Source organism: Arvicanthis niloticus, chromosome 25 (assembly GCF_011762505.2).
Source record: "Arvicanthis niloticus isolate mArvNil1 chromosome 25, mArvNil1.pat.X, whole genome shotgun sequence".
NCBI classification, from domain to species: Eukaryota; Metazoa; Chordata; class Mammalia; order Rodentia; family Muridae; genus Arvicanthis; species Arvicanthis niloticus.
In genome coordinates this window covers 26,508,481-26,520,906 of record NC_133433.1, presented here as the reverse complement: position 1 = coordinate 26,520,906, position 12,426 = coordinate 26,508,481, and the positions used below count along the sequence as shown (strand labels likewise).

Below are 12,426 nucleotides of genomic sequence, written 5' to 3'. Positions count from 1 at the left end.
TAAAAATAGGTTTTTTATTTACTTGTGCTCTGTCACCAAATGTCTCCTGCTTTTAAAGTGGTGATGAAAGCAATATTGAACACTAACCATCCAACTAGCACATTAGGTAAGTGATCTGTTTCATAGAAACTAAGGAAGCGGTCATGAAGCAGAGTGGAGAGCCCACTTTCAGAGTGAGTGTGCTCCCACTCCCAGCTCAGGAGCAGCTTGAAGAGTTAAAAATGTATTTCCTTATTAACATATATAATTTTAATGCCTTTGGAACACTTTTTAATAAAATGTATTTCTCACAATAAAATTTAAATACATAAGTATAAAAACTACTGCTCTAGGGTTAGAACCAGGAGCTCAAGCCCTCTAGAGAGCAACTCCGATTCCATGAAGTGCACTAGGCGTGTGTATGACATATAGCGAAAGCCCCATTCACATGAGAGTTTACACTTCTCAGTTTAGACTACTCCCAGGCATTGTAAATAATGCATTAGAGTCAGTAATCTGTAATTATGTACGATGATGGGTAAACAATGCAATATGCAGTGACAACTGGCCCTTAAAGAAGGGAAGGAGCTTCCCCATACAGGGCTAATGAGTGCTCAGAAATTAAAAAATACTTTTTTTTTTTTTTTTTTTAAAAGAGATACATACTCTTCTATAAATCTCCCCTCACCCCTGCCCCAACAGAAGGGGTCCCAAAATAAGGTGTTAACAAGTGCTTAATATATAAGTCTCGTAGGTTGATGCCACAAATAACCCTTAGGAAGATATACATGGAACTGTTGATCACATTCCTGGTGGCTGTCTGACAAGAGGAAGGCCATCGCTACCTCGCTCAGTGAGTGCCATGGTGCATTCATATTCATTTGGTGTTTGCTTTATTTTCGTTTCCTCTATAGATTCAACTTATTTCTAACATTCCTCCTGTTTCCCAGAGATGTGTAAAAGTGGGGTCTTACAACTTTTGGTTGGGTAAAACTGTGGAACTCCTCAAGTTGCTTTTTGATGTGTCTAATTTTTAAGTTCTCCATCCAAACACAGCAGGAAAAGATGGATATGCACTGAGTAAAAGCGCACTGGGGCAAGTGATGCTTTAGAAGTCATGCATAGGCTTTTACTCAGTACCCAAGGAGTCCAGTTTCAGCTCTGGCAACAGTGGAAATTCTCTAGACAAGTTCTGGGGTTTGGCTGTATGTTTTACATCCATCTTCCTGTTGAGGAGTCTATCACCCCGACGACTGAGGCAGCCCAGCCACTCTGGGTTTCACATATGTACTGTCTATTGTCCCACAATGGCTCTAAGACTCTGAACTAACTGTGGAGCAACATACAAAGTAAGAATGCTGTTATACTGAAGCCATCCTGGAGCATGAAAGGTGAAGGACATACAACAAAACATTTCTACACTGATCCTGAAGACCCCAAAGCCACACAGTTAATGTAAAGATGGTTGAAAAGTGGCAAACCAGCCTGAGGGCTAGTGCTAATACAGAACACCCTGTGACCTCTCTAGGTTCCTTTTAGATAGATACTGAAACTTCTGATATTTTAGCCAGACAATAGCAGTCCTCAAAATATACTGATCTGAAATTATCGAATATTTAAGAAATCACTATATTCCCCCCAGACTGGATTCTTAACTCATTTAAAACACACTTGATTATGAATCCATATAGTGGCTAGTAAAAATGTGAAACACTTCAGTTATTCACACACATTTCAAAAGATTTACATTGTACTGCATATTTGCAAAAAAAAAATTATCCAATGCCCATTGCTATTAGACAAAAATGAAAAATTAAAGTCTAACAGTAATTTGAACACAGGACTTGTAAAATTTAGTGATAATAATGGCGCTCCTATATGAAATAAAACTCTGAGACTATGACAACTGACAGGAAATCAGGAGAAATAGAAAATGCAGTTAAAACGAACGATTCAAAGCTTATCAAAGAGGCTAGTTCCTATTCTTTACTGGCTTCATAAAACCTGATATTATACAAAAGCAGAAGTTTTTGTATTGTGTTAAAGTAGGCACTAGAATATAAATGGTCATCGCAGGCGGGGCTACACAAGCACCTCTGGGTGAATCCCTTGGCCCAGACCCTACTGAAATGCCTGGTGGAAACGGGGCAGGGTAGTGCTTGAGCTTAGGCTGCTGGTGAAAGCTGCTGACAGGGAGTGCAGAGAACCAAGACCCACTGCATTCGCAGGATCCTGAAGATCCTGTGTTTGTGTGGGTAGCTGAGAAACAGAAGAATGTGCTTCATCTTGGGAATAGCTCATCCCAAGGCTTCCCACTGAAAGCGGATTATAAGGAGGACCATTTAATGGTATGAAATTGAACAACTGAGAGAAATCCAATGCTGGTGTGTTGAGGGGGTCACCGATAGAGATAGAGCTCTTTGACAGGGAGAGGTCTCCAGCACCATCATCTGGGGACCCACTCTGAGGATCTAACCCTAACTTAGATGACGATGCTTGAGAATCCTGGGATGAAGATGGTGCGCCACCTTGTAACTCCATCAGGTAACTCTCAATTTCCCCCTTTAATGGCTGTTCTTTTTCAGGAATAGAGATTGCATATGAGGTAGAACTGAATGGACATTTGAAAGCAAGATGATGAGAGGGGTGAACAGCATCCATATCTATGGGGCATGTCATTCCCAAAGGTAAAGTTGTTATCATTTGGTGAGCAGACCCAGAGCTCTGCATGGACTGAAATGGAGTGTTATAGAGGTTTAACTGCAAAGTGTTTGTGAATGGCTTTGACAAGAGTTCACTGGAAGGTAAGGACATGACCGGCAGGAGTTCATCTTTTATAGGCACAGACATGTTGCAGGTAAATGGGTCCAGGAAATCTACTGGTTCGGTTTTGACTTTCAGAAGCTCCTGATTGTGACTCTTCTTCATGTGTCGAGTGAGGTGATCCTTTCGTCCAAATCTCTGTGCACAGTACTGGCAGAGGAAGTCCTTTCTTCCCGTGTGCACTACCATGTGTCTCCGGACATCCTTCCGGGTGTAGAACCTGCGTTCGCAATGTTCACACTGGTGCTTTTTCTCTTTCACGCCCCCAGATGACTTGCCTGCGTGAGATTTCAGGTGCTCTAGGAGCACACCTGTGCTCTCAAAAGTCTGCAAACACACCTTGCAGGTGAGGTCGCCACTGGTGGCAGCGTGCAAGGCCAAGTGTCGCTTAAAGCCAAGCTTGGTGTTGTAGCTCTTGCCACACTCTTCGCATTTAAAGGTCTCTTTGTTGGGGTCGTGCGTATGGAGGTGGTTCTTCAGATGGTCTTTCCGGTGAAACATTTTCTCACAATAATTACACTTGTGGGTTTTCTCAGGAGAGTGAGTAGCCATGTGCCTTTAAACATAGATATATTCTGTGAGTGATTATCTTAGCACAAAGGTATGTATTCACTTTTAAAATGGGCAGATAATCTACTAATGCTAAGACACAGCTCTCTCAATAAAGGATCTACCTAGCTAACACACACCACAGGATAGTTAACACACTGCAAAACTTGAGCCATCTAATTGCCACTTCAGTGTTGACTGGTTTTTTAGCTCTCATTACAAAAGTAAGCAAGCAAAACTGAACATACTCATGTACTGTCCACATCCTTCTCACGTAGAAACTTCTCTCTATAAATGGAAATTCTACTCTCATTAAGCATTTTACTTAAAAAAATTCAAAGACACTAACACAAATGTATGTGATTTAAAATACTGCAAGCTAGCCAATATCTAATCTACTTAACATTTCCTCTCTGCAAATCAGCTGAGCAATGTGTATTCAGATATACACACACTTACAATGGCTTCAGAGGGCCAACACAAGAGAAAGTATAATCTGAAAGACAAATAGAGTGTAGTACCTTTGTAATTTGTACTTAGAAACAAAGGCCTTGGTGCAGTCTTGGTGTGTGCACTTGTAGGGCCTCTCTCCCGTGTGAGAGAAGGAGTGAACCTTTAATTTCTCAACACTGTTAAAGGCCTTGTCACACAGTTGGCAAGGAAAGTTTTTTCTTGGTTTGCTTTCACCACGCTTACGTTTCCCTGAAGGGGCTTTCTGGGTATCTCTTACTTCTGACAAATCACCAGGAATGACAGTGGCCATCGCAGCCTAAACCAGGCCTTCTTGTTGGACACCTGGGAACTGCCCAACTCCACTAAGTGATATAGCTTTAGGTGGCTTCTCAAGTTTCATGTGGTCGTAAAAGAAAGCAAAAAGGGACTGGAAAAAAAAATAAGAAACAACTAGTTTGTAACTAAACTCAATTTTTAAAAAAATTACTTGCTTTGTGATGCTTTTGAATTAAAAAAAGAAACCATAAAATGGATTCAGCTGGTCCAATGTAATATCTGTAGGTTTCTTGGTATTTTCCAAAACAGATATAAATGCATTGCTCAGAATGAACAGTTTATACATACCCCGAAATTCCACCTGACAAACGCTGTACTTAGGCATAACAGTACTGAATTCAGGAACTCTCAAAGCATTGTTCTAAAGGTGGCACCAGAAATTTCAGTTTTCAGCAGGGATTAGAACACACATCTTACAGTTGAACGCCCACTTCAGTCTGTGCACACGGATCCTATGTACTATAGGCACTTAGAGCACTTGACAGTTTGCAAACACTGAGTCCATGGAAGAAGCTGAAGCCCAGATGCTAGAGGGTAGAGAGGGTTCAGTGCCCTAAGTGAGAGCTGACCCTGTAAACCAGCAGTACGACACTCCAAGGATCTCTGGTCAGGAGCAGAATGACATGTCTTCATAATGGACATTCTTGAAATGGTAAAACCTTTGCATAGCACTAGGTGAAAGATGAGGATTCTTGTCATTTGTGGAGATTTGGTCAGCTTCCCTCACATGCCTTTACATCAGAGAGAAGATCATTCTTACTAGGTGCTCTAAGGTTAATAAGCCAGAGCTATTAGGTCACCTCAAGAGAAGGGATCAGTCTTTGACAGACCCGAACTTGAGTGTGGCACAGCTGTGGAGATTTCTTCCTCTGAGCGCACAGCACCTGTTCTAGAATGTAACCTCAGAGAGGCCTTTCAGGTTGGTCAAAGGTGTATTAGAGTTTTAATTCATGATCAATGCTGTGAGAAAGAATGAAATGTACATATTGTGTAATGAAGGGTATATTGTAGAAAGGAAATAATTAAAACTAAATAGAAACCTCCATAGATAAGAAATAGTAAATATAATTAACTCTATTTCCCAGAGTAGGAAAATCAACTCCTTGAAGATTCTGCTGCTGTATAAATTAAATCAGTGGTTCTCAATCTTCCTAATGCTGTAACTCTTTAATACAGTTTCTCATATTGTGGTGATCCCCCCCCAACATAAAAATATTTTCCTTGCTACTTAATAACTGTAATTTTGCTACTGTTATGAATTATGGTGTAAATATCTGTCATGTGGCGCTGGTGGAGGTCTCGACCCACATGAGACCCACAGGTTGAGAAGCACTGAGTTGTATGTTTCTAATTTAGAGGGGTTCTTCCAATAGATCACAGAAATGATAGCACCCATAACCTCTTTTAGGTTATTAAATAGAGTTAAATGACTTATCAATTAATGAGTCCAAAGAAGAAGCTGAAGCCCAGATATTAGAGGGCAGAGAGGAAAAATCTGTCGTCCTATATATATATTTAAAGAAAAGAACCAACTTCCTTATCTTGCGTGTGTTCTGGTGTTAGACAGACACATATGCCTTTACACAATTAGGTCTGTTACACTTACTTGCACAATTTTAGTTAACAATTTTCAGGAATTCTAAATACCTACATTTTGGTAACATTTAATGGTATGTTACATCTTTTTGTACTTTAGCACAGCAGCTGTTCCTAAGCAAACAAAACAACAGTAAGCCACTATTTTGATTAAAGCAGTACAGCATTCAGGTAAGGTGAAGACATACAGTTTCTTTTCTGTAAGACAGATGCAGGCCTTTGCACTGTTCTGAGTATCAGGAAGTTCCTCTTGCACTTTACAAATAATATTAATATGATGCAACCAGTATCATAGCACCAATTCAGGTGTTAGCTCTCCTGTCACAGCACTGATGCAGCTGTTAGCTCTGATATAGAACTGATGCAGCTGCTAGCTCTGATGTCACAGTACTGGTACAGATGTTTGCTCTAATATCACAGCATTAATGCAGTTGTTAGCACTGATATCACAGCATTGATGCAGCTGTTAGCTTTGATATCACAGCACTGATACAGCTGTTAGCTATGATGTCAGAGTACTGCTGCAGTTCTTAGCTATGATGTCATAGTACTAATGCAGTTGTTAGCTCTGATATCACAGCACTGATGCAGTTGTTAGCTATGATGCCACAGCACTGATGCAATTGTTAGCTATGGTGTCACAGCATAGATCCAGTTGTTAGCTACGACATCACAGCATGGATGCAGTTATTAGCTATGATGCCACAGCATAAATGCAGTTGTTAGCTATGATGTCACAGAACTGATGCGGTTGTTATCTATGATGTCACAGCACTGATGCTGCTGTTAGCTCTGGCTGTGGGTTTTCTGAAACTCATCTTTTCCTGTTATGAGCTTATTCAAGAGACAGATAGATACTTTGTCTCCCTCCTATTTAGGGGTAAAAATAGTCACTCTTCAGACAAGTAATGACAGTAAATTAATATAGAGCATTAATTTTCATTGTGATTTCCTCACTTGATGCTTTCATAGACTTATTTAGACTGTGCACAAGTCAATCATTTCCCAATTGCCAAATCAAAAGGGAATGCAAGGTATCTAATAACTAGGTCTGAAAATTGTTCATAATCACCACTGTAACAACACAGTTGTGATGTTGAGAATTCCGGAAGACAAAAGCAACTTTTATGTCACTATTCCCCACCAAAATATTAAAAGGGCACCATGCAACAACACATAAGCTTTTGATCATATTAACTTGGTGATATTCAATATGATGTAACAAATGGATTGTATCTGGATGTACATACTGAGCAATGAGGAATTGCACTGATACCAAATATTACACTTTTCTAAGACCAGCTGAAAATTTTCATGGCTGATAATGCTTTTACATATTAATCCATTACAAAATTCAAATTGCATATCATAGGTACATTTACAATTTTAGGATCAATATAATGTTGTGAACTTAATGTCTAATAATTATATTCATAATATATTTATCAACCAAAAACTTGAAGAGCACATGCATAGAATTAGTGATTTTTATTTAATATATACCTGATTAATGATGGAAAAAGCCTCAGACTTTGATCTTAGCCAGTCCCATTAACTCTTCGTGGAAGAGAGCAGAATCCAGCCCTTCCCATTTTGGCCAATCTATGAAGAAGTAAAAAAAAGAATGGACTATAATATAAATGAAACTAGAGTGTAGATGACAGGAAAAAAAAGCATGAGCAAACTGCAATTTCATAGCGCATGCTCACATTCCACTTTGCTGATGAGTCGTGCATTAACTCCCACTAATTGCTTGTTTTGATTAGTTGAAAGCACACTTTACATGACCAAATAAATGCACAAATAAAAAGAAAAAATAGTATTACCTAGAAAAAAATATCAATTTGTGATGCTGAATGACTCCCCATTTGTTAATAAAAAAGAAATCTAAGCAAGAGATACTGACAGTAAAGGAAACTGGTAAAAATTCATTGAGCTTAATCTAATGGGAACTTGGTTTCCTCCTGATCACAGCACTGCTGTTCACACTGCCACACTTGTGACTGGGGCTTCTGAGAGCCACCCTTCCACTACTTGCAGAGCTGCCAATTTAAACTAAAGGATGCCGTAAGGATGGCTGGAATGTAGCAACCACTCTGCAGTTCGGATTCCAGGTCCATGCGAGGGAAGTCAAGTATAGGTTTGCTACAGGAGGCAGGTATCAGGGAAAAAGCAATACTTGTTGCATGAGACCATTGTTGAGCAATCTTAAAGATAGCTTAAAGATGCCTGTTAGTAGCAAGATCTTTAGCAGACTGACAGCACACATATAAACTGTGTTAATATTTATAAAGGAAAGAAAAGACAAGAATAACAATGGTATAAAGTAAAAAAGACCTACAATTATTACAAAGAGTTCAAGGCAAACAGTGGTTAGTAACCTGTGATTATTTTAATTAAGTATTCAGAAGTATTAATTAGAAGAGTACTTAAAAATCAGTAATAAAAGGATATGTCAATGACAGATTAGATTAAAAAACTTCTCATGTTGTATAACAACCTAATAGTATTTCTTTAAAATCTTTACATATTTTCAGAATTTGATATGTAAAGATGATATGCAACAAAAATATTTAATAGAGGACATTCAAGCATCATTACAAAATTACTGAGTGTACATAAGAAACCAGTATTACTCTTATTGTTTAAAAGAAAAATAAAAATTTTAGATAAAAAGATTATCTTTAAAAGTTCAAGCAAAAGCCCCATTTTGATACAGCACAGGACATGCATAAGTGGAAGAACATCAGAATTGCAAAATAGCAAAATTAGCTTCGTAAATACTTACTTGCCCAGGACATATACTGAATATTTGGTATGGTAATTATGAATATGAAAGATCATTTTATATACTGTTATCTGAATCATGTAAGTACTTCACAAATAGAGTATTTTCATATTTATCTCATCCCTGCTGTCAATGACCCCAGATACTGAGCTATGTGATCACATTTCTGTGGTCAAGATGAGACTTCTGTCTTAGATTCCCACTTCATTTAGATTGTATTGTAATCTATGACAGGGCAGATTAGCAAACCAACCTGCATGTGGATAAATGCTGTCACTACACTTAAAGGACCAGAAGAAGGTTCTGTGTTATTTTTCTATGACAACTTCCAAATAAAATCTCCAAAAAGAGATAATTTTAAAAAGAGTTTAAAAGACAATTTGCCAGGTAATTTTTTAAATTAATTAAGAATAATTAGCAATTTTGAGTGGATGATTTGAGCAGAATTAAATCTAAAACTAAAGCTGACAAGCAAATAATAAATTTTTATATTTATAAAATTTTATCTATGCTTATTTGTATAGTGGCATTTTATAACAGAAACACTTTAGCAACTAAGTATTTCAAACAATGCATAAATATAGTTGTCTACAATCTTATAGTCCATTCCACTGTATATCTTATAGTCAAAAATAAAACTGTAAATAAAACCATCACATTAATTTAGTTTATCTTAAAGCATAACTTCCAAATTATGATTAATTTCTCTAAATTGCGCCTTACTTTGAATTTTTTATTAGTTGCCAAATAATTTCCAAGAACTGCTCATTTTCCCCAAGACACAGGATGTCAAGAGTTGATTAGAATTATTTGTTTGACAGAGCAAACATAAAAATTAAATAGTTTATATTCATATAATCCTAGCTGAAATGTTAACTAAAGTTATCGATGTATTCTCTTTCATGTGCCCAGGAGGGTGGTGGGGGAAGAAGTCTTATTACTCCTCTAAAATGTCTGTAACCAAAGGGGAAAAAAACCTTAATTCATGTTTTTCCTTTCTAATTAAAATAATTTATCAGAGATTGGTTACATTAATGATGGAAATTCTGCTTTGCCTTTGTCTAAGGAATTGTCAACGAAGGCAGAGACTACACATGCCCACTCTACACTGCTCTACAGTGAAGTGTTTCAGAATACTATACTCTAGCTTCTGATGATATCCAAGCAGACACACTACCTCTGCCCTCTACTCCAAAGGTCATTCTGCATCCAATAGAAGCAGGAGTTAAAGGGAAGGTTATATACTTGGGCACAAAGATTCATCTTCTTATGCTTTATTTTATTCTTGGAAAATAAAAAAAATAACAAGCAAACACACTGCATATCAGAGGGTCTACTGAAACCAAATCCTATGTCAGCCAGAGGATGAGCCTATAGGGAAACTGGCTTGGGTTTTGTTTTGTTTTGAAATTGGATGTCTCAAGGTTCTGTGTGTTGCATTGTTAACAGTTGTGAATTTTGAACAATACTCACCGGCATTAATAGTTTTTCATTTTTAAAAGTCAGATTTTGCTAAGAGCAAATGCTATAAATCTCCAAGGCTTTGTTCTCCCTTATACTAATTATAACATACCATTAGTACACAATTCAGAAAAATACCAACGTGTGCTTAACACATTTTCCAACAGGGTAGATCCCAGAAGGAAACTTAGCAGTGATAATGCTTTTTATGTATGAAACACTAATAGAATCTTAAATAATATGAAGGAGATGAACTAGATTACATAACTAAATACAACTTTGAAGGAGTCATACCACCATATTAGGAACATTGCTTTAAAACATCATTGATCCTAACTTGGACATTTTAATCAGTTAGCTCTAATTCATAGTTCTTTGCTAATGAAGAAAAAAAAACCTATCTTGTATTCATAAAAACTTAAGAAAGGGTAATTGGGTATATTCAAAATGCATTCAATATATATATATATATTAGACGGTCAAAAAATTAAAAATAAATGCAAAAATCAAGCAAACAAACAAAAAAAGACCTTCAGAGAATGAGCAGTCAACTGTAGGCAGCTCAGGGCAGGCTCAGGCCAGTTTTATTCACTGCTGTTTCCCATAAATGACAGTAAAGTAACTGTTGAATGAACAAGAAAGATTAAAACAGAGTAAGTGCTTACCACTAACATAATGACCTATAAGCTTACTCATCACCATAGCAGACAGAAGACAATGCATATTCGAGTCCATGATAAATACTAGCACTTATAATAATTAGAAAGCTATGCAAAATATCCATTTTGCTAGCATGCTCTGACTGACGATATTCTTACAAAATTAACTGGCATGAGTAGATAGCATCAATTCATCCCCACTCTTAATAAAAATTTTTAGAGTGAAAACATGCCTGGTACCTGGGCTACCTGGGTTGAAGCAGAAGATGAAGATGAAGAGACTCTTGGGTGGAATTAGCGATATCTACAGAGAACAGAGGAGCAGAAAGCCCACTGAGAAGCAGGATGCACAGCCAAGATGCGTACTTAACTCACCTGAATTATGGGTCCTCAAGAACTCAGTCCTGAGACTTGAGCAAGACCACAGTACTTATTTTCCTACATTAGATATAGTTACTAATCAGTAAAATTGAGGATGCTTTTTAAAAATTTTCTACACTTGATTTTTTTGTATTTGTTTTTGAATAATTTGTTAAAATATAGTTCTAGGATAATCTTTTTCAACTTTACCACAAAATTAGCCCAATTACGTCTAGAAGCATCTTATATTTAATGTAGATCAAAGACTTAAGAAAAGTGAAGAAAATAGCTCATCTTTTTGGTTTTTTAAGGACAGGTAGGGATGTGTCAACAGATTTCCCAATTGGCACCGCACAGTTCCCAGAAACTCTCCCACTAGTCTTCAATGGTCACATTCTGGTCACACAAGCTCTAGAGGGCCCACATAGAATACTGGCCACCCAAAAACATGCACAAAACAAACACATGGGATTTTCCAATTCAAATATGTCCCTTGGTTATTTATATTATGGAGTAAAAAGGTGAGTGAGGTAAAGGGGATTAATGAACTGTAACTCAGGAGTCAATATTTATATCTTATGTATATGGGAGATACTATGTGCAGACCAAGGCACACGGAGTATACTAGACATCTCTCTCTCCATGTAGGGCAATCAGTCCTTGCAAACAGGAAGCAAAGGAGGAACTGTGAAAGCGGAAGTGATAATGTCAAGCAGGAGGAGTGGAAAAGTACGACCATAACAGTGCAGAGTGAGGGTGTCTCATAGACACTATTAACTATCTTTACAAAATCTTCTGGGCTTCTAAAAATGCACAAAACATTTCCATGTTTGCCATGTAGCTACATTAGAAAGGAAGAATCCTGCAGGTCACATTCTCAACCTGTAATGAGTTCAATGTTATTGCTATTGACTGAGTTGCTGGGGCACCACATGGGCTTCTGATATCAACCACTGTAACATACTGAAGTCCTTAAACATTTAGGGTATGCCTTCTAGAATGAGTAATTACCACACAATTCAAATCACAGAAACAGAATCCAGGTTTCATATCTGAACTCCCAGGCACTCACACCGAATCCATGGATAATAAGTTCAGGAAAAGGTAGAGACCAGATGGAATTTGAGAAAAAGATTAAGTATCATCTCATTTAGTTAAAAATGGAAATCAGTGTTAAGCTATCTTAAAGTAGTGTGCACCCATAAATGCAGCTGTGTGGAATGAAGAGGTATAAACACTGCCCAGGCTGCATACTGATGCTCAAAGAACAGGAAATACATGGATACAGAACCAGTCCTCAGGGAAGGCTCTGCACCTGCCACCAGCCTGTCTACCCTGTGTTACACTGTGTGGCTGTCAAGGATAAAACCACAACTAGAAACAAGACTTCTATTTATTACCACATCACTGAGGTAAATAGGA

At 37.6% G+C, this 12,426-nt stretch overlaps 1 protein-coding gene across 4 annotated transcripts in view; it reads right to left on the bottom strand.

The window, feature by feature from the left end:
• Positions 1 to 1,952: 1,952 nt before the first annotated feature.
• The window catches only part of Plag1 (PLAG1 zinc finger), a 38,460-nt gene continuing 27,986 nt past the window's right edge, over positions 1,953 to 12,426 (bottom strand). Inside the window, exons 3-7 of one of the 4 annotated variants that reach the window (XM_076924259.1) lie at positions 10,885 to 10,948; positions 10,516 to 10,607; positions 7,240 to 7,338; positions 3,873 to 4,231; positions 1,953 to 3,358 (exon numbers count right to left, since the gene is read on the bottom strand). In XM_076924259.1, coding sequence (XP_076780374.1) covers positions 2,101 to 3,358; positions 3,873 to 4,114 — 1,500 coding nt within the window. In that variant the 5' untranslated portion in view covers positions 4,115 to 4,231; positions 7,240 to 7,338; positions 10,516 to 10,607; positions 10,885 to 10,948 and the 3' untranslated portion in view covers positions 1,953 to 2,100. The remainder of the gene's footprint in view (positions 3,359 to 3,872; positions 4,232 to 7,239; positions 7,339 to 10,515; positions 10,608 to 10,884; positions 10,949 to 12,426) is intronic. The other 3 variants (XM_076924261.1, XM_076924260.1, XM_076924262.1) reach the window with 3 other exon arrangements.